The 19,550-nt window shown below is 39.6% G+C and overlaps 1 protein-coding gene across 5 annotated transcripts in view; it reads left to right on the top strand.

Moving 5' to 3' along the window:
* The window catches only part of ADAMTS6 (ADAM metallopeptidase with thrombospondin type 1 motif 6), a 662,036-nt gene that overhangs the window by 42,437 nt on the left and 600,049 nt on the right, over positions 1-19,550 (top strand). For 4 of the 5 annotated variants that reach the window (XM_033930281.1, XM_033930272.1, XM_033930267.1 and 1 more), the window contains exons 4-5: positions 1,035-1,203; positions 19,324-19,541. In XM_033930281.1, the coding sequence (XP_033786172.1) occupies positions 1,035-1,203; positions 19,324-19,541 (387 nt within the window). The remainder of the gene's footprint in view (positions 1-1,034; positions 1,204-19,323; positions 19,542-19,550) is intronic. The other variant, XM_033930288.1, reaches the window with a different exon arrangement.

Raw genomic sequence — 19,550 nt, forward strand, 5'->3', positions numbered from 1 at the left:
AGGAGTTTGGAAAGCTTGCTCCTGCTCGCTGCACCTCCACCAGGGATCGGCAGAGATATGATAGGGCAGGGAGGAGGAGGGGGGACAGAGCCTGGCGGCAGCCTTAAAAAATTCTGGGAGGGGGCATTGACCTGAATATAAACCAGGACCCCCATTTTTTGGCCAATTTTTTGGCCCCCAAATCCCGGTTTATATTCAAGTATATAAGGTAGGTAAGAAAAGGGACTGCCAGATCTGGACATTCACAATTTGTAGAGAGTATATTACAAAAGCTTCATTGAACCAGGAATATTTGGTAAAATATGTAGAGCACTGGTTCTCAACCCAGCCCTCAGTGTACACTTAGCTAGTTGGGCTTTTAGGATCCCCCACAACGAATAGGTATGAGAGATCTCCATGCAGTGCAGGCAAACATTTTACAAAGAAACTGTTAAAAGAAAACAGCAGCATTCAGGGCACTGCGCATGTAATTTCTGGCACTTAGACGAGCACATGGCAGATTTTACGAATCTGCATGACTTGGAGGAGCCAGTTAAAATGTCAAGTTCTAGAATTCAAAACTTTTGGCTTTTGAGGTGGTTTTGAATACCAGACAGGTGAGTACAATTGCTAGCTAAACCATCTTTGCAAACCTCAGGTGCAGATGAATAGTTGGCTTATACTTATTCTTGCACGAGAGCAGGTATAAGTGGCAACATTTCAATTGTTTTAGGAAATACATATATATTTAGAAGGGTCATACAAACCATGGCTAGAACAGGTCCCCTTGAAATCGCTCTTTTCAACAGGTATATTTGTGTAAATAGTGACTTTTCTAAATTGCTATTTACTGTATATGTGTATGGCTATTTACATGTGTAAATCAGTTTCTTACAATGCAAAGATCACCCAGTCTTTAAGACCTCCAAAATGTGTCGCCCACAAATTATTTGTTGACCTTTATTTCTCTAGTATCACAGATAAACTAGAAGCCAACTCTAATGCCTTTTTGTTGCCTTCACATCAAAAATCTTTTCTTTTTCTTTTTCAACAAGCATGGTGTTATTGCTACAGAAGACGAGGAATATTTTATTGAGCCTTTAGACAACACAACTGACAATTCCAATTATTTCAGTAATGAAAATGGTCATCCTCATGTTATTTACAAAAAGTCCACAGTGCATCAAAGATACTCAACTAGTCTCTCCCATTGTGATGTTACAGGTAAATATGTTTTTACTCTTTTTAAATAGCATTACAAAGTTTTGCATCATTTTACATATATAATATGCAATTAAGGATGGGTCTGTATCAAGCATATGATATGACTGCTGGAACTCTTTTCAGATGATTTTTTTTTCTACATTTGTTTATTGCCATTTTGGGTGTTCTGAGATGCAATCTGATCAAACTTCTGATGTGTTCTATATCTAGAAAAGTTCAGAATTTTGCATAACTGCTAATGGATAATTAACTGAAAATTATTCATTAGTAAATGACTATGAAGCACAATTTTCTTTTTTAAATTATTATTTATTTATTGAATTTACAAATAATGTAAAAGATAATTCTTGCAAAAGAAATACCGAAGGAAAAATCAAAATGAGGTATATTTAAACAGGTAGCAAAAAGAAATATCTTCCTTAGACCACAATAAGTCCATCCAGAGAAAGGAATCGGAAAATGGTCAAGAGAACTCTCTAAAGCAAACATACAGGTATTGGCTTCACAGAAAATTCCAACCTTTTACATTGTTATAAACACTAAACTCCCCCTGTCGACAATTTCTTCATATCTATGAAAGCATGTAATTGTTCAGGTGAAAACACAATTTTCATATACGCACTGAGGCATCAAAAATGTGGGCATTAAGCTAGAGCTCTATAATGGCATATTTGTGCACCAAATCTGTTATAGAATACAACGAATGTAATTACCCAGTTACACCCCAAATTTTAGACGTAACCATTTATGCCAAATCTATGGCTGGTGTAAATGGTCACACCTAAATGTGGCAGTTGTATGCATAAATACAGGAATTCTATAAAATGTGGGCAAGAATAGTGGGAGCACCCGTGACCCCCCTCCCCCCCAGGTGAATGCCCCTTTGCAGTTATGTGGGAGAACACTTAAGTGCCCATTTATAGAAAAGCACTGAAGAGCATTTTCATGCCTACATGCTGTTTCACTTTCATTTTGGTGTTTTCATACCTAACTTATTATTACTCATTGGGATTTATTAACTGCCTTTTCATGATGAGATTCACCCCATGTGGTTTACAATACATTGAATAATAATTAGATACTCTTAAGTATTTTCCATATCTGTGGCAGGCTTACAATCTAACTGTGGTACCTGGAGCAATGGAGGGTTAAGTGACTTGCTCAGAGTCGCAAAGAGCAGGTCTTGGAATCAAATTCTAACCACTAGGCCACTCCTCCCCTGCTGTTGGGCAGTAATTCTGTACAGGTCACCTAAAGTTAGGCACCTGAAGTATGTGGGCTAAGTACAAATTCAATAAAAGCAATTATGCCATTATAGAATATTAGAATAAGGCTGCATTTAGGTGTTTAGCTTTAGATATACAAGGGTCATTTCATAAATAATGCACACTATTATTTTTTTATTTTTTTCCATTTATATGTTTTATTTTTTTTTTTCAAGTATTTCTTTACAATCCTTCAATATAGTCTCCCTACTTTGCAATGACCAAGTCCCAACGTCTGGGAAGCTTCATTATTCAATCCAAGACACCGTTTTTGTTCAGTTACTGAATGGCTTGGGTACCAGAGATGCAAAATGATATCCACGCATAGGTTGTTTCAACTTTGGAAAAAGGTCGAAGTCTGGTGGACTCATGTCTGGACTGTAGGGAGCATGAGGTAACACCTCCCAGCCGTATTTGCGTAGATTTTCATAGATGAGTGGAGAGCTCCATCTTCCCCACGGCCAAATAAATTTTGACGCGCTCAATCAAAAGTCAAACAAATGATGATGGCATCATCATTACAGATAAAGTTCCATGTGGAAGAAGTGTCACAGCAGTTTATTATCATGATTTTTTGCAAAAAATGCAAAGAAAAATGCACAAAACCCGACTTCGGTTGCTCTTGGCTGGGCCACTCATTCTTCACGACAATGCTCGCCCGCACATAGGGAATGTTGTCATTGCAGAACTACGCAAATACAGCTGGAAGGTGTTACCTCAAGCTCCCAGCAGTCCAGACATGAGTCCACCAGACTTTGACCTTTTTCCAAAGTTGAAACAACCTATACGTGGACATCGTTTTGCATCTCTGGAAGAGCTTCTTTCCACCGGTACCCAAGCTATTTGGCAACTGAACAAAAACAGTGTCTTAGATGGAATAATGAAGCTTCCCGATTGTTGGGACTCAGTCATTGCAAGGCAGGGAGACTGTATTGAAGGATTGCAAAGAAATACTTGAAAAAAAATAAAACATGTAAATTAAAAAAATAATGTGCATTATTTATGAAATGACCCTCGTATGATATGATCCTTACAACTTACCTCTTCGCACAAGTGTTTTTCATCTAATGCTATTAGTTCGAATTGTATGCCCCTTTCTATGATGAATATGGCATAATGTCTTTGAACTTCGCCCCACCTTTGTCCGTTTTATATTTTGTTTTAATTGTATACGATTAACCTATGCATGTAAATTGTGAGCCGCTTTGGTCGAAAGTGGATTATAAATGTTTTAAATAAATAAATGATGCCATATCAAAGACTGGTGTAAATAATCTTGCCTAAATGTTGACAGTTACTCTTGTACCTGGCCTGACAATATTCTATAAACTTACCGCCCAATATTCAACGATACTTAGCTGGCCAGGAATGGTTCTGGCTGTCAAAGTACCGCTAAGCTGGCTAGTCGCCAGTATTCAGTGGGAGACAGCTGGCTATCTTCCCTTGCATATCCTATTCAGTGGATTAGAACTTAAGAACATAAAGAGTTGCCGTATTGGGACAGGCCAAAGGTCCATCAAGGCCAGTATCCTATTTCCAACCTGGCAAAATACAGAGTGATAGATGTGTGGAATAGTCTCCCAGTAGAGGTGATGGAGACAAAGACTGTCTGAATTCAAGAAAGCATGGGACAGCCACTGTGGGATATCTTAGGGAGAGGAGGAAATAATGATTGATGTGAATGGGCAGACTGGATGGGCCACTTGGCCTTTATCTGCTGTCATATTTCTATGTTTCTGTCCCAAAGAATCACCACCAATACTTGTCAGCTTGCCAGCTAAGGTGCATGGCCAGTTAGACCCACTTAAAAGCAGGTCTGGTCTGTCTTTAGCTTCTAGGCCTTAGCTGGCCAGCTGATGAATATCGGCTTGGCTAAGTCTGTAGTGGCTATTTTTAACCTGGAAATTCACTGCTGGCCAGTTACAGCCCCAGCATTGAATATCCAGGATCACCACTGACCGCGGGAGGTAGCTGGGCTGCCTTCTGGGGTCTGAATATCGGGCCATTAGTGTGTAAGTTCTGGGCATGCCCCTGACCCATCAATGCCCCTCTGACATCTACACCCATTAGCACTTACACACCAAGATCATAGAAATACCACTAACTTTGATTCTGCATGTTAACTCCAGTTCTAGCTGTTATTGGTATTAAGTTACATGCTAAGTGGCACTATTCTGTAATCTTCGCAAGCAAGACAGCATGCTAACTGCAAAAATGTGAGCACAAGATTATAGAATGAAGGGGTTATAAGGGGTAGAATTACCAAGCTATATCAGGCTCAATTGGCCCATCTTCCCCCCCTTTGAAATATAGGAACCGTTGGGAAGTGATATTGGGTAAGAGGTATTCCGATCAGGAATGGGGACTTATTTTTCGCTCTCTGTTAGGGGCTTTGATTGCCAGTAATATGATTGAAAATGGGTATAAGCTTTATTATTGCTGGCATTATACCCCTGTGCACCTTTGGGTGATTTTTGGGTCTCGGTTAGAAGCATGTTGGCGTAACTGTGTGTGTGTGTGTGGGGGGGGTACTTTTGAACACATTTGCTGGTCCTGTCCTGTAGCTCTCTCTTATTGGGATACTGTGTGGCAATTTCTGGGGGCAGTGGTGGTTGGGATATCCCTAAATCCATTGAATGCTGTCTTTTGCATGTTGGGCCAGCAAGGTTGCCTGGCCGGCAGCGGAAATGGGTCCATTTGGTTTTGACAGCAGGAAGGCTGTTATTGGCTGCTTCTTGGAAACAATTGACCCTTCCTCCAGTTTGGACCTTGGTGGCCAAGGTGACTTATATACAGCAAATGTTGAAATTGACTGCTCTTTGGCGCAACCAGTTGCAGAATTATAGTAAAATTTGGTCAGCTTTTGATCAGTGGACACTTGCGCAGACTGCTGCTGGACACTTACTTACCTTCTTAAATGGACTTCTTGAAATGCTACTGTGAAGCGCTTATGACACACATCCTTCTTGGGGCGGGGTGGGGGTGGGGTTTGAAGGGGGAATTCGATGGGGGGGGCTTAGTCTTCTTGTGTTCCTTGAGTATGTACCTAAGATTCCAGGTATATCAGTGTTTGCTGTAATGGCACCTCCTGCTGAGTGGAGGAGTGGAGGGGGGGGGGGTTATTGCTCTGTTTTTTCTGGCTCTTATATGGCTTTTTTTTTTTGTTTGGTATGGTTTGCGATAACTGATTCTGATATTGTGCTTTTGCCTAAGCAAACTGGAAGAGTGGGCAAACAAATGGCAAATGTGCTTTAACATAGAAAAATGTAAGGTCATGCATATAGGGAAAAGGAACCCGAGGTACAGCTACAAAATGGGGGGAACATTGCTGGGGGAAAGTAATCTTGAAAAAGACTTGGGTGTGCTGGTAGATACAACCATGAAATCATCAGCGCAATGTGCAGCAGCCTCGAAGAAAGCTAACAGAATGCTGGGCATCATTAAGAAGGGAATTACAACCAGGACGAAGGAAGTCATCATGCCACTGTATCGTGCAATGGTGCGCCCGTATCTAGAGTACTGCGTCCAATATTCTGGACAAGCTGGGGCTCTTCTCCCTGGAAAAGAGGAGGCTTAGGGGAGACATGATAGAAACTTTCAAGATCATGAAGGGCATGGAGAAGGTAGACAAGGATAGATTCTTCAAACTACGGGGAACCACAGGCACAAGAGGGCACTCGGAGAAACTGGAAGGGGACAAGTTTAGAACCAATGCCAAGAGGTTCTTCTTCACACAGAGAGTTGTGGACACATGGAACATGCTCCCAGAGGAAGTGGTCGGGCAGAGTACGCTACGGGGATTCAAAGAGGGATTGGATAGATTCCTGAAGGTTAGGGGGATTGAGGAATACAGATAAGGGTAGATAAGAGTATGGAAAGAGTATAGATAAAAACAAGGGGGCTATAGGGCTAAATCAAGATAACATGACAGGTCATGGACCTGATGGGCCGTCGCGGGTGTGGACTGCTGGGCATGATGGTCTGACCCAGCGGAGGCAAATTCTTATGTTCTTATGTTCTGTTCTTGTTTTTGCATTTATTTTATAAACTATTTTGAAACTTAAAAAAAAAAAAGAATGAGGGGGTTAGGAGGTAATTTTACAAGGAAACTTTCATGTAAACGTCACTTTAAATGCAGAAATGACTTTTTTTCTGGATATAGGTGGTTAACCTTATCCACAGAAGTTTGCTAAACATGTTTGGAAGTCTAATCTAATCTAATCTTTGGTTTATATACTGGGTCATCTCCCAGTGTAGCTCGACTCGGTTCACATGTAATTAAGACTAGAGTACAAAGCAGAAAACATAGGAGAAGGAAGAACTAGTTAAAATCTAAAGTTTATAATAAAAGTATAAGAAAAATAACTATAATATTATCATTTCGTTGAGACTGTATTTAAACCATTTAAAAATTGTGAGAACAACAAAGTTTTCAGGAATTTACGAAATAATTGCAGCTGGCCTAAAAGCCTAATGGAATCAGGAAGTTCATTCCAGATCTCTACAAACTTGAAAACAAAAAGTCGACTGAGCTTCCCATCAGATTTAATTCCCTTAAAGGAAGAGAAGGCTAACTTATATCTTTGTGTGGTTCTCAAATGGCAAAGTCTAAGGGTATTCCAACATAAAGGAACAAAAGGATCAAATATTCCATAGAGAAGCTTGAAGATTATGCATGCGCATTTAAACTGGATCCTAAAGTGAACTGGGAGCCAGTGAAGCTTTATCAACAAAGGGGAAACATGATCATACTTTCGTTTCCCAAAAATGAGCTTAGCTGCAGTATTCTGTATTAACTGAAGTCGTTTTAGATTGCTCTGCTTAATGCCCAGATAAACTGAGTTACAATAATCTAGCTGAGAAAGCACAGTGGATTGTACCAACACTGAGAAATGTTCTTGATCGAATAGTGATCTGACCTTCCTCAACATGCGCAGACTAAAAAAACACTTGTCAAAGAATTTATCTGTTCATGAAATGTAAGTGATCTATATGTAGTGAGATACCTGTTTTCAATGTGACAGAGGAAGGGAGGTTTTCTAATCTTGGCACAATTCAAAGCAATTTGGTTTTGGCAGCGTTCAGTTTAATTTGAATAGACAAAGCCCACAGTTGAAGTTTAGAAATGCAGCAGTCTGGGTGGGTCAGGGTTAGTACTTCTGTCCATAAGGGCATAAAATAGAGCAGCAAATCTGTGCATTTTTGAGAGCAGGAGTAAATGTGTATGAATCCTTTCCACTGGATACTTTTGAAAAAGGAAAAGTATGAATTTATTTTCCCTTTTTATAACTGATGTAACTTATATGAATGCCTGCCTCTCAAGATAGGCAACCTGTTATAAAATCACCTTCTCGTGTATTACACATGCTTACCGGTAATTAACAGATATTGTGTAAGGGAGGTTTATCATTAATGCTGGTGAAAGCAACTAATAGAAATGAAAATATAGCTGTTGGGGGAGGAGCTAAAATGGTGGCATGAGAGAAGTGTTTGATTGAAACCTTATTTTTGTTTCTTTTTATTAACTACCATATTTTTTGCTCCATAAGATGCACTTTTTCCACCCCCAAAAAGGGGGTGCATCTTATGGAGTGAATACATCTCCCCCCACCCGGCGCTCTGCTGCTGCTTGTCACGCCCCCCTCGCCGCTGCTGGTGGAGAGAAGGTCCGGGCTAGCCAATCACTGGGTTCAGAAGCACAATTTGATTCAGAATATTTTTTTTCTTGTCTTTTCCTCCTCTAAATCTAGGGTGTGTCTTATGGAGAGAAAAATACGGTAAATTGCTTTTATATTGAAATGCAAGGGAAAACTTTGCAATGTTCCTCCCTGCCTGCTGGTGAATATTCCACCATCAAACTTCTATAGTGGAGTATTTGTTACGTTGCAGTTCTGTGAAGTCTGACCCGTTCTGAGCTCTCTAGGGAGGAGGGGATATAAAACCAAATAAATTAAAATGTATTCACTGGTCTAGCAGATGGACGCAGACCCTCCTGAACTGAGGTTGATGTTTTCTTGAGCCCAGATATGAGGATCAAGTTAATGGCAAGAATCTTGGTGCTCTCACTGACCATAGAGGGAACTGCTTTTGGCTCATCAAAGGAGGGAGAGTAGTATTGGAGAAGGCTTTCTAATAGCTGGTAGTGTGGTTGCTGGTTTGGTGCAGAAAGCTGCTGGGAATACAGGGTGGCAAATTTCTTGTGGTTCTGTAGTAAATACTCCTTTGGACATTAATAAACGTTTCTATAGTATCCTTTTGTTTGGAAAGTCCATTGTCTCATCCCACTGTCTTCTTTGTTCTACTTTGCCTGCCTGGGTCTGCTTTCCTGCTGGACTTTTTGTAATGTTTATAAGTACTCCTTTGACATTTCCGGCAGTTGCTACTTTAAAAGTTATTGTTGAGAAAGCCCCCATGGAATGTTCTTGCCAGACTTCATTTGGTCTGTGTTGGCCTCCCTTAAGAAATTGGTTATTTATTTGGTAGCAGTTTGCTTTGGAACATGTCAAAATTGCGCCTGCTTGATCCATAGGGAAATGCAAGAAGCAGATCAAGAATCTGAAACAGGGGTTACTATGATATCATTTGTCTAAGCGACTTTGATTCAAGATAAAGTGATTATACATAGAAAATTGAAAGAATGTGGATAATCAGTTGCATGCTTTAAAAATTTGCACGTGTTGAGTTCTCCCAAGGTTCCTTTGACTTCTCCACTTAAGATATTTAAATTTCAAGCTTATTCAGCTCTTGATATAATAACCATCATATGTACATCTAAACAGTTTACAAGTACTTAAAGTAAAATCAGTAAAAGAGAAAGATTATAAATTAGAAAAAGAGAGAGACAAAGGTATGTAATCTGATATAGGAGACTGGAAAAAGAAGAAACAAGTTTCCTGTAGCCACTGTTTCAATCCCAATCTCCCATCAGCACTAGTAGAATTTCTCTACCGTTTTTTTTTTTTTTTTTAAATCCAAAAAAGCCTTTATGGGTCCAGTGCTTTAGTAGAGGGAGACATTTTTAAGCCCAATTCAAGAAGGACATCGCCTTTCTTAGATGTATGGGCAAACGATTCAATAAAGTTGGGGTTGTTACACTAAAGATGGGTTTTCTTAGAGTCTAAATCAGGGGTGTCAAAGTCCCTCCTCGAGGGCCGTAATCCAGTCGGGTTTTCAGGATTTCCCCAATGAATATGCATTGAAAGCAGTGCATGCACATAGATCTCATGCATATTCATTGGGGAAATCCTGAAAACCCGACTGGATTCCGGCCCTCGAGGACCGACTTTGACACCTGTGGTCTAAATGGATGTTTCCAAATGAGGAATCCTTAATATGTTCTATTGAGTGGATGTAATGGTCAGAGAGTTTTATAGGGAATTATCAGCTAGGATAAAAATAATGGCAGTCTTGGGAATATATTTTATGTACTAACATCAAAATTTGGAATTTTTATTAATTATCAGTAAATAACAACAATATAAAAAGAACAATATCCATGCAACTGTAAACTCTACAGTCTCTTACATTTTTGTTCTTTTTTTAGTTTGATGACCCTACCCCCATCCCAACCTGAATCATTCCAAAAATCCCCCAGCCTTGATTGACTCTCTTATCCAAGTGGATCAAGAATCAATCAACAGTTTAAAATCCAACTGCAAGTAACCTCAGAATTTTATGTCAAATCATCTTTATTAAGAAAATGTTGACATCTACAATAATAACCAAAGATCAGAAAATCACTGACTGGTCACCTTGATGTGGGGACACTGTTTTATTGTCCCTTGATACTCAATTTCTGGAAATCAATATGGGGACAAATTAATATGATACTGGAAGCATCGATTCCATTGTCCTACGATGTGGTCATCTGTGGGACATTGTTGAAAGCTAAACTTCCATTAGATAGATATAAAAGCAATTCTTTATCATTATGACAGGGATTACCATGCAAATGATTACCAAAAATTGGAAAAACTGGGACTGGTTTAATTTTTCCTTTCGGTGGGAAACCTTATGTCTATGTTATAGATATGAAAAAATGAATTCAGAAATATTGGGTCATAATAAATTATTTAAACATAGGGTCCATTAACGAATTTTATTAACTCTGACTAGTTGTATAATGCCTTTATTTCCTATTTGATTTGCACACACATCCAGGTAGGGTGGGAGGGAGGGAAATAAATTTTGTATAATTCTTTGATTGAGTGTAGTGCTGTTCATGATATTAATTGTATGTAAAATTTATTGCACTTTGTACTCTAATTGAAAATCAATAAAGAATAAAAAGAAAAGAAAACAGACCAACATTTTAAACCAACTCCTCTCTCCGTTCCATAGCCACAATTCTGTTGATCTGAAGAGAATTTAAGAATGGACTGCTTAGTGCATAAATGTATGGTAAGAGAATTCAAAATGAGTTCACTGATGAACTTATAAATGGCCTTCTTTTGGCTTGACATGCAGTCAGACGTTCCGTCTGGGCATGCATTTGATTTCTCCATATGGTGTCTTCAGCATCTCTGCATGAACCCAATGTCAAGATCCATTTCTTAGCAATAAAACAAGTTGTGTGACCAAAAGCCACATGGGCTGCTGGATAGTACTAGTGCTGCCCGATTCAGGGAACATTTTTTTGATTCGATTTGGTCTATATTTCCCGCCCAATCAGGTATTTTTTCCAAATGGCCTGATGCGTTTATTTTTGTACTAAACACTTCACCTCGGGACCAGTGTCGGTAAACTCCACTATTCTACTCTAATCAGAACCCCATATGGAAACAGACACCCACTCTGCAATACTAAAAAGCCTTAATCACATACAACAATCATACAACACGAAACAGCAGGAAAACAAAAAGAAAAAAGAAGTGGAGAAAAAGCCTCAGTTCTGCTTCATCTGGCAAAAAACTCCACTTCTTCAAAATAAACACTCCTGCTCACCACCAAAAAAATATAGAAAAAAGCACTGTGATAGCCTGCAGAGTGATATCAAAACAGCACGCCGGGGCCCACAGCCCCAAATCGTGATAATGTGGACAAATGAGCACTACAGCAATATGGTCCAGGATCTTGCATAAGAGGCAGGTAAAGAAAGAAACAACTTAGCTGCTACTGGCATCCAGAAATTTCTCAGTCCAACGCTTCACCTCCTGGGCCTTGCAGCCACTAAACCCAACGGGGAACCCTCCGTTTCGCTTCATTCACTGCGTCAGGGGTATCCATTCCACTGCATCACATGCATACTTTCCAGACCCACCATGCTCCTCGGGCTCTCATTCCACTTCACAGATCACTACTGGCGCCGCAAGAGGCATGTCCTGTAGGCAGTCAGCTGGCGTGGATGACTCTCCTCCATTTGAAATCTCAGGGCAATACACTGCTCTATGGCATCAGAATCTCCCAGAAGCCACTTGATCCAATGCTAAGGGCCTGATTCTGCAAACAAGTGTCCCGATTGTAGGCAGCAGTAGGTGTCAAACCGCCAACTGGCAGCCAATTGGGACGTATGTTTATTTAAAAAAACAAAAACCTCCCTGAGGCAGGATGCCTACACTGAAGTCATTTGTTGTGGTTCTAGGGAGATGCGTAGGGACACTTAAGCTTGCTCAAAGCTGGGCATGGGCTTGGTTTGCCCGGAAGTGGTCTTGGGTGAGTCTAAGTGTCCCTGCATGTCTCCCTAGAGCCACTACAGAAGCCTGAAATGTAGGCAAGCAAAATGATGGCCTACATTTCAAGCCTAAAAGTAGATACCGCTGCCAGCTCAGCTGATCGCGGCAAGGGAATCCTTGATCACGGCTTCAGGCAGTCCTGCTGGCTCAGCTGATTGGGGGGGGGGGGCAAAATACCCATGCCACGATCAGCCAAGGTGGCAGTGGATCCTCCGACACCCACTTCCGCACAGCAGGAGGGATGCCCACTCCCTCCTGCCTGATACCTCCCAAACATGGACACTCCCCAGAGATCGCCCTATGGAGGGCCCTTAGGGATCTGGCCTGGTCAGGGCCTTAGGCCCCTCCCTGGTGCATTGGGGGGGGGGAATGGGGTAAGGCGTCTGTTTTTAAGAAAGATACGATTCTGTATAGAACGCCAGTGTGCGATTCTCAGCCACTTAAGCAGCGGCTGAGACTGGCATCCTATACAGAATCAGCTCCTAAGTGCTGTTTATAGAATAGCACTTAGCGCCAGGATGCATGCCCAGTTGCGGGCATGAGGATTTACACTAACTGAAATCTGGTATACTTTCTCAGGCCTAAATTAGGCACAGATTTCCCATACGCCATAACATTGTATGCAAATTTTAAGAATGCCACACCCCTTTTTCAGATCCACAAATAAAAATTTTTGTGCACATCTTTTTATAATATCAACTAAAAAGATGCACACATAAATTCAAATTATTGCAATTAGTCCCAGTAATTCATGCCCAATTATTGGTGCTAATTGACTTTCTAATCAATTAAATTGTGCATCCAAATTGGGTACCCCCAAATGTGTATACACAGTTTTGAGCACTGTAATCTGAGGACTGAGGACTATAATCAGTATTTATGTAATGATTAAGTTCTGTTATGGAAATTTTTAGTTGTATGTATTAGTTATAGTTTATTGAGATTTGATTGTTTTACTGTTTTATTATTAGAATTGTTATTATTGAGATATTGATTGTTATAGTATTTTATGAAAAAACCCCAAAACTTTTGCTTTTATTCTTTCCTTTCCTATTTTTAAATGGAGTTCTTTTCTTAATGAATGTGAACTATACATTGTAAACCGCTTGGATCCTTTTTAAGCTGTTATGCGGTTTATAAAGTTTTTAATATTGAGCAACATATGTAAAATTCAAAGCCTTATTCAAAAATCCAAAGCCTTATTCTTTCCATGGAAAAAAGACATAACTTTAAGTACCCCATTCATCTTAGATAACATTCATCTAAAGTTAGTAAAATCCTTAAAAATACTAAGCATTATAATTGATGATAAGCTTTCATATCACAAACACATCAGTAAAACTGTCAAATCCTGCTTCTATAAGTTGCGTATGATTCGTTCTATTTCTACATTTTTAGAGCCAAAATCTCTCAACATACTGATTCATTTACTAATTATTACAAAACTAGATTACTGCAATTCTTTATTAATAAATATCACCCAAAAAGAAAAGAGGCGTCTCCAGATAGTGCAAAATACTGCCATTAAACTAATACATAACCGAAAAAAATACGATCACGTTACACCACTTTTGATAGAATCTCATTGGCTCCCTGTCAGTCATCGCATTACCTTTAAAATCTTACTTTTAGTCTTTAAAACTCTATCTTCAAATGAACCTCAATTCATTAATAAACTACTTATTCCGCATAGGATATCTTGTTCCCTTAGGTCCATTAGCCAAAAACTTTTAGCAGTTCCCTCACTGAAAATTATTGGAACCCATTGTCATGACATTTTTTCTGTAATGGCTCCACAATTATGGAATGCCGTACCCCAATATCTTAGAAATGAAAATGACTTAAACCGTTTTAAAGGCAATCTGAAGAGCTTTCTTTTTAAAGACGCTTTTAACTTATAAATATATTTAACGTTCATTTTTCTTTTTAAAAAAAACCCCAACAAAAAAACCCTCTTTATTCCCCCTTCCCTATTGTTTTTACCGTTTATGTCTTCTTCTATACCTAATAATAATACTTGTAGTTCAGCCCTTCTTCTCCTTATGTATCTGTAAGTTTGTATGTCAGTCTGTTTAACCCATGTTATTTACTGATTAAATTGATATAAATTGATATTTTATTTGTTTTAATTTGTACATCACTTAGTAAAATTTAATAAGCGATTCATTAAGTTAAAAATAAACTTGAAAAAAATATAAAAAAATAAACTTAAAATTTACTCAGTAATGTCCACAGAGAGTACCACCTCGGGGAATTATTTGAATAACCACTGCTGTTACTTTTTAAATAGCTGCAAAGATACCAACAGCATAAACTTCAAAATAACACCCTACCCATACCTAGAGTTTTTATAGAACAATTGGGTAAAAAAACAAAATTATCCTTTACTAATTTTACTGTTTACTTGCTAGTAAATGCTGTAACTTTCTAACAAATTCTGACTTACTAACAAATCCAACTTGAATTTATAGATAAAGTTCTTTCAGTCACCATTTACATCGAATGTACGCATCAAACACATATTTAAACGGAGGGTGAGCATATCATAATGTAATAGGCAGTCAGTTCATAGGACCTCATATAACCTATTTTACCACCTTTTGACTAGCTGGCACTTTAGTTTTCCAAATGAAAAAGAGCTGCAAATGTTTGGATAAGCCACTAGCATATAGGGAGGTCAACTGGCCTTTGTTTGAGGGATAGCTCTTTGTTCTGAGTAAAAACAATTTTCAGGTGCTTTTACTGTCCTGTAAAATAAGAAATTACCCATTTATTCCAATGGGTCTTTAATACATGACCTTTCTCTTGACCTGTGTTCCAAACAGCATTTGAAAGTTGACCATCTTATTGACACAAGATCTGTTTTTGAAACACTTTCCAAACCTTGATTCCAAACTCTGATTTCTTCTTTCTTTATTTCCCCTCTTTATTGCTCTCTGTGCTCTGTTTTTCTGTTTATTCTGCTGTCATTCTATTTTATGGTTTGCTAATTCTTATTTTCTTCTCTCTGATCATCTCAACCTTCCTTTAACAATTTTTCTTTTGTGCTGTCCCTTTTGTTTGTCTCTTGTCTGTGTCCCATTTACTTTTCTTTGAAAATGTCTTTCTCTGCCCTTTAGTTTTTTTTTTTTTTTTTTTACTTCCTGCTTCCCTCCCTCTAGTCTCTCTGTATCCACATAATCTGTTTTTCTTCCTACAAATCCTTTTCTAGCCACAGTCATAGTAACATGGTAGATGTTGCCAGATAAGGACAATTTGGCTTATTCAGCCTGATGCTGCTCTGCTACTCTAGCTAAGGATATAATTCAGCTGTCAACAGTTCAGATTTGACTGCGTATGAGTTGTTATTTACTTGTACTAGTTATATTAGGAATATCTCTCTACTTGCATGGTATCATTCCTTTACCATGTTTCCTTAGCTGGGAAGTGTAGTAAAGTTAGCCTGTAGCCCATGCTGGGTAGAGTTGTCAGCTGAATCTAGGTTCACCTGATAAGGTTGATCCAGTCCTGGTTTTACCCCATTGCAAGCAGGGACTTGTAGTTCTGATTTCCTCATTATGTTTCTTAAGAAAAACAAGATTACAAGTCTCTGCTTACTGTAGAGCAAACATAGGACTGGATCAACCCTGTTAGACAAATCTGGATCCAGTTGAGAATTTTAATGATAGGAGAATTGTCACCTCCCCCTGATTTTATCCCTTTTCTACTATTTGGCCAGGCATTCTTAGTACATGACGGAACATGTGATGATATGGCTCATTGACAGAATTAGAGGAAAATATAGAAATTGATATAGTAATGAAAATCTGCTTGAAACCAAATAAAAATATTCCTAGAAGATCAGGCATAGTGAAGGTAAGTGTAAAAAGTTGAAAATGGTGCTGAACATAAAGACCCTGTTTTACTAAGCCACAGTAGAGGTTTTTACCTTGGCCCGGGGCACCATAGAATCTTCTACCGTGGCATAGTAAAAGGGGGAGAGGGGTGTTAGGTTAATTTTAGAGAACTTTTAGAGAAACATTTTTTTGTTATAAGTCTAGAATTGCTGAACTCCTTTTCTCCATACTTAGTGGACTCCAGATTTACCAATTATGCATTCTAGAAGGACAAATGACCTAGATCAGGGGTGGGCAAAATTAGTCCTTGAAAGCTACAAACTGGTTGCATTTTCAGGATATGCACAATGACTATATATGAAATCCCCTGTATGAAGATAGATCTTATCTCTCTATTCATTGTGGCAATGTATATACTATGAATCTCTTAAAAAATGGCATAAAAATATAAGAACCACCATACTGGGTCAGACTAAGGGTCCATCAAGCCTGGCATTCTGTTTCCAATAGTGGCCAATTATGTTGCATGTACTTGGCAGGATCCAAAAATGTAGCTTGATTCCATACTGCTTACCTCCAGGAATAAACAGTGGATTTCTCCAAGTCTATCTTTATTGTATTTGGACTTTTCCTTCAGAAACATGCCCAAATCTTTCTTAAACTCAGCTATTCTAACTGCTTTTACTATATCCTCTGGCAACTAATACCTGATCTTAATTATACGCTGAGTGAAAAAGTATTTTCTATTAGTAACGTCATAGCTTATTCCCTATTATTTGGGCATTTTGAAAGAGCAAAAAACAACTGATTTGCATTTACTCGTTTGACTCTATTCAAAATTTTAGACTTCCATCATAGGCTCCCTCAGTGTTCTCTTCTCCAAGCGGACAAGCCCTAACCTTTTTAATTATTTTCTCATAGTGTTTTCTGCCCTTTTTTCTTAATCTAAGGAAATACTTTTTTACAGAAAGGGTAATAGATGCATGGCACAGTCTCCTGGAAGAGGTGGTGGAGACAGAGACTGTGTCTGAATTCAAGAAAGCCTGGAATAGGCATGAAGGATCTCTTAGAGAGAGGAAGAGATAATGATTACTGCGGATGGGCAGACTAGATGGGCCGTTTGGCCTTTATCTGCCATCATGTTTCTATGTTTCTGTGTCATGATATCTTTTCTAATTCTGCTATGTCTATGTGCAGCTCTGGGGGGGTTTGAAGCAACAAGTTTATCACACAAGAGACACAGGGTGCTTCATACAGATTTGTCCACCTGCAGAGCCACTGAAAAATTATACAAGATCTAAGAAGTTCTGCTGGGGTACTGTAGTACCTAGTCAAATGTTATGCTCATAATTGAGAAAAATAATAAAAAAAATTAATTGTGTGATAGGCACCTGTCTTCCTAGGCGCAATTCTACAAAAGATAGGTGCCTATCACATGATGCCTAGTGGCGCCTAACACCAAAGTAGGCTTGGTTTTGCTGTGGAGAGCGACTTAAGCGCGGCTAGGAGCAATTCTCTAAAGGACTTAGGGCTACATTCACTAAGGGCACAGATCGGATCTGATCCGTGTCCGGGGAACTGATTCACGAATTGTCCTCATGCAAATGAGGGCGATCGGAATCACGCCCCCAACTGACTGTACGGATTGCTCTCCAGAGATCCCGACACATGCGCTGGCTCTCTGTGCCCGGCAGAGCTGAAAAGAAAACTTTTTTTTGTACTTTTGTTTTTTATTTTTTCACAAGCCTGTGGTTTTAACCTGCTTTAAACCCGTGGGTTAAAACTACGGGCTTGCAATGCGGGGAAGGGCAGGAGAGTCGGGGCAGAGGGCAGGAGAATTGCGGCAGGGTGGCCAGAGCAGGAGAATCAAGGCAGAGAGCAGGGTTTTTACACAACGACTGGTCCTCACCAGTCACTTGTTTTTGGATCGGCTAACTCAGTGCCTGCATTTGTTTAGTGAACCGCATACTTCCTACTTTGTATGCCGTTTCCCCTCAGTTGCATGCACGGATCGGATTGGATGGGAGGATGATTGGCCACGAAGTTAGTGAATCAGGTCAGAGGGAAATCGGGTCGCAAAGGGGTCACTAATTGGTTGGGACTTGATCGGTGGGCTTAGTGAATCTAGTCCTTAGGCACCTACTGGCCTATATTACATGCACCTGAGTTTTAAGTTAAGTGTGATTCTGTAAAAGGCGCTTAAGTGTGATTGACACGTGATAAGTGCCTATCTTTTTAGATTCTATTTACAGAGTTTCTCCTCATAGTTTATAGAATATATGTAAATTGAAATTATTGACATTTCTGAGGCACTGAAGAGTTACTATCCTAAAAAGCTATGCACAAACTTGGTGTTTAATAGTTGGCACCGGGTGAAAGAGCAATGGTGAGCGCTGGTGGGGCGGGATGGAGAGTACCACTGGGGTGGGGGGGCCTTGGGAACGGGTGTGTGTGTTTCGAACGGTTCTGGCACTTAGTCACAGGTATACTCTTTGGGGTTGAGTGGGGAGAGGGAGGTGGGGTTGTTTCTTCGGGGCTCATCAGAGTCCAGGGCCTTGGAGTGCCATTCCGTCGACTCTGGCCTCGCTTGCCATGAGTAAATTTGAGGGGGGGGGGGGGTTTGTTGCTAGGTTTTTTCCTGTTACTGCTTGATATAGTGTTGAATATGATGCATCATTGTTTGTGCTGTGAACCCTTTGTGTTCCATTGTTTTGTTTATTCTGTTGATTGCATCAATAAAAATTGTTCGAACCTAATAGTTGGCACCAAGTTATAGAGGGGCCATTTTACTAAGCTTACTGCAGGTTAAAATGCATTACCATGGGGTCGCACTCAAGCGTCCTGTGATAGTTTTTGCATTTACACATGCTACAGCACTGGGGGCGTGTTTGGGTCACAGAGTGGGCGTAGCTATGCTAATTGGTTAGCACATGGGCATTGCCACGTGCTAAGTGATTAGCATAGGATTAACACGTAAGCCTTTGCCGCCTACACAATAAGTGCCAGCATAAGTGCTCGCATGTAATGGTCACATGCTAATGAGAAAATTAGCATGTGGCCTTTATTGCAGAAATAGGAAAATCAGCCATTTACTGGTAGCACTTAGGTGCATGGAAAGACCTGCAGTGGGGATAGAGCAGGCGACTTTTTAGCACTGCTTAGTAAAAGGACCCCAGAATGAGGGGGTTAATGATTAAAATGCGAAAAGTTTTCAAGAATGTTCAATCATCTTTGTAATATAACCTTTATGTCGTAAGTACTTTAAGAGAATCCTGTCTACAAAGCAGCTGTATTTGAAGAAGATTAACTGGCAATCCATCTAAAGTGGTTAATTATTTTGATTCCTAGAAGACCTCACAAGAAGCAGGAGATTTTGGAAGCTGAACGATACACCTGCATCTCCAACGTCACTAGCAATTAATGAGACGCTTACTAGTCCCCACCGGCAGAAGAGATCAGTAAGCATTGAGCGATTTGTGGAGACGCTGGTAGTGGCAGACAAAATGATGGTGGGATACCATGGCCGTAAAGACATCGAGCATTACATTTTGAGCGTAATGAATATTGTAAGTTTG

Source organism: Geotrypetes seraphini, chromosome 1, assembly GCF_902459505.1.
Source record: "Geotrypetes seraphini chromosome 1, aGeoSer1.1, whole genome shotgun sequence".
Classification (NCBI taxonomy): domain Eukaryota; kingdom Metazoa; phylum Chordata; class Amphibia; order Gymnophiona; family Dermophiidae; genus Geotrypetes; species Geotrypetes seraphini.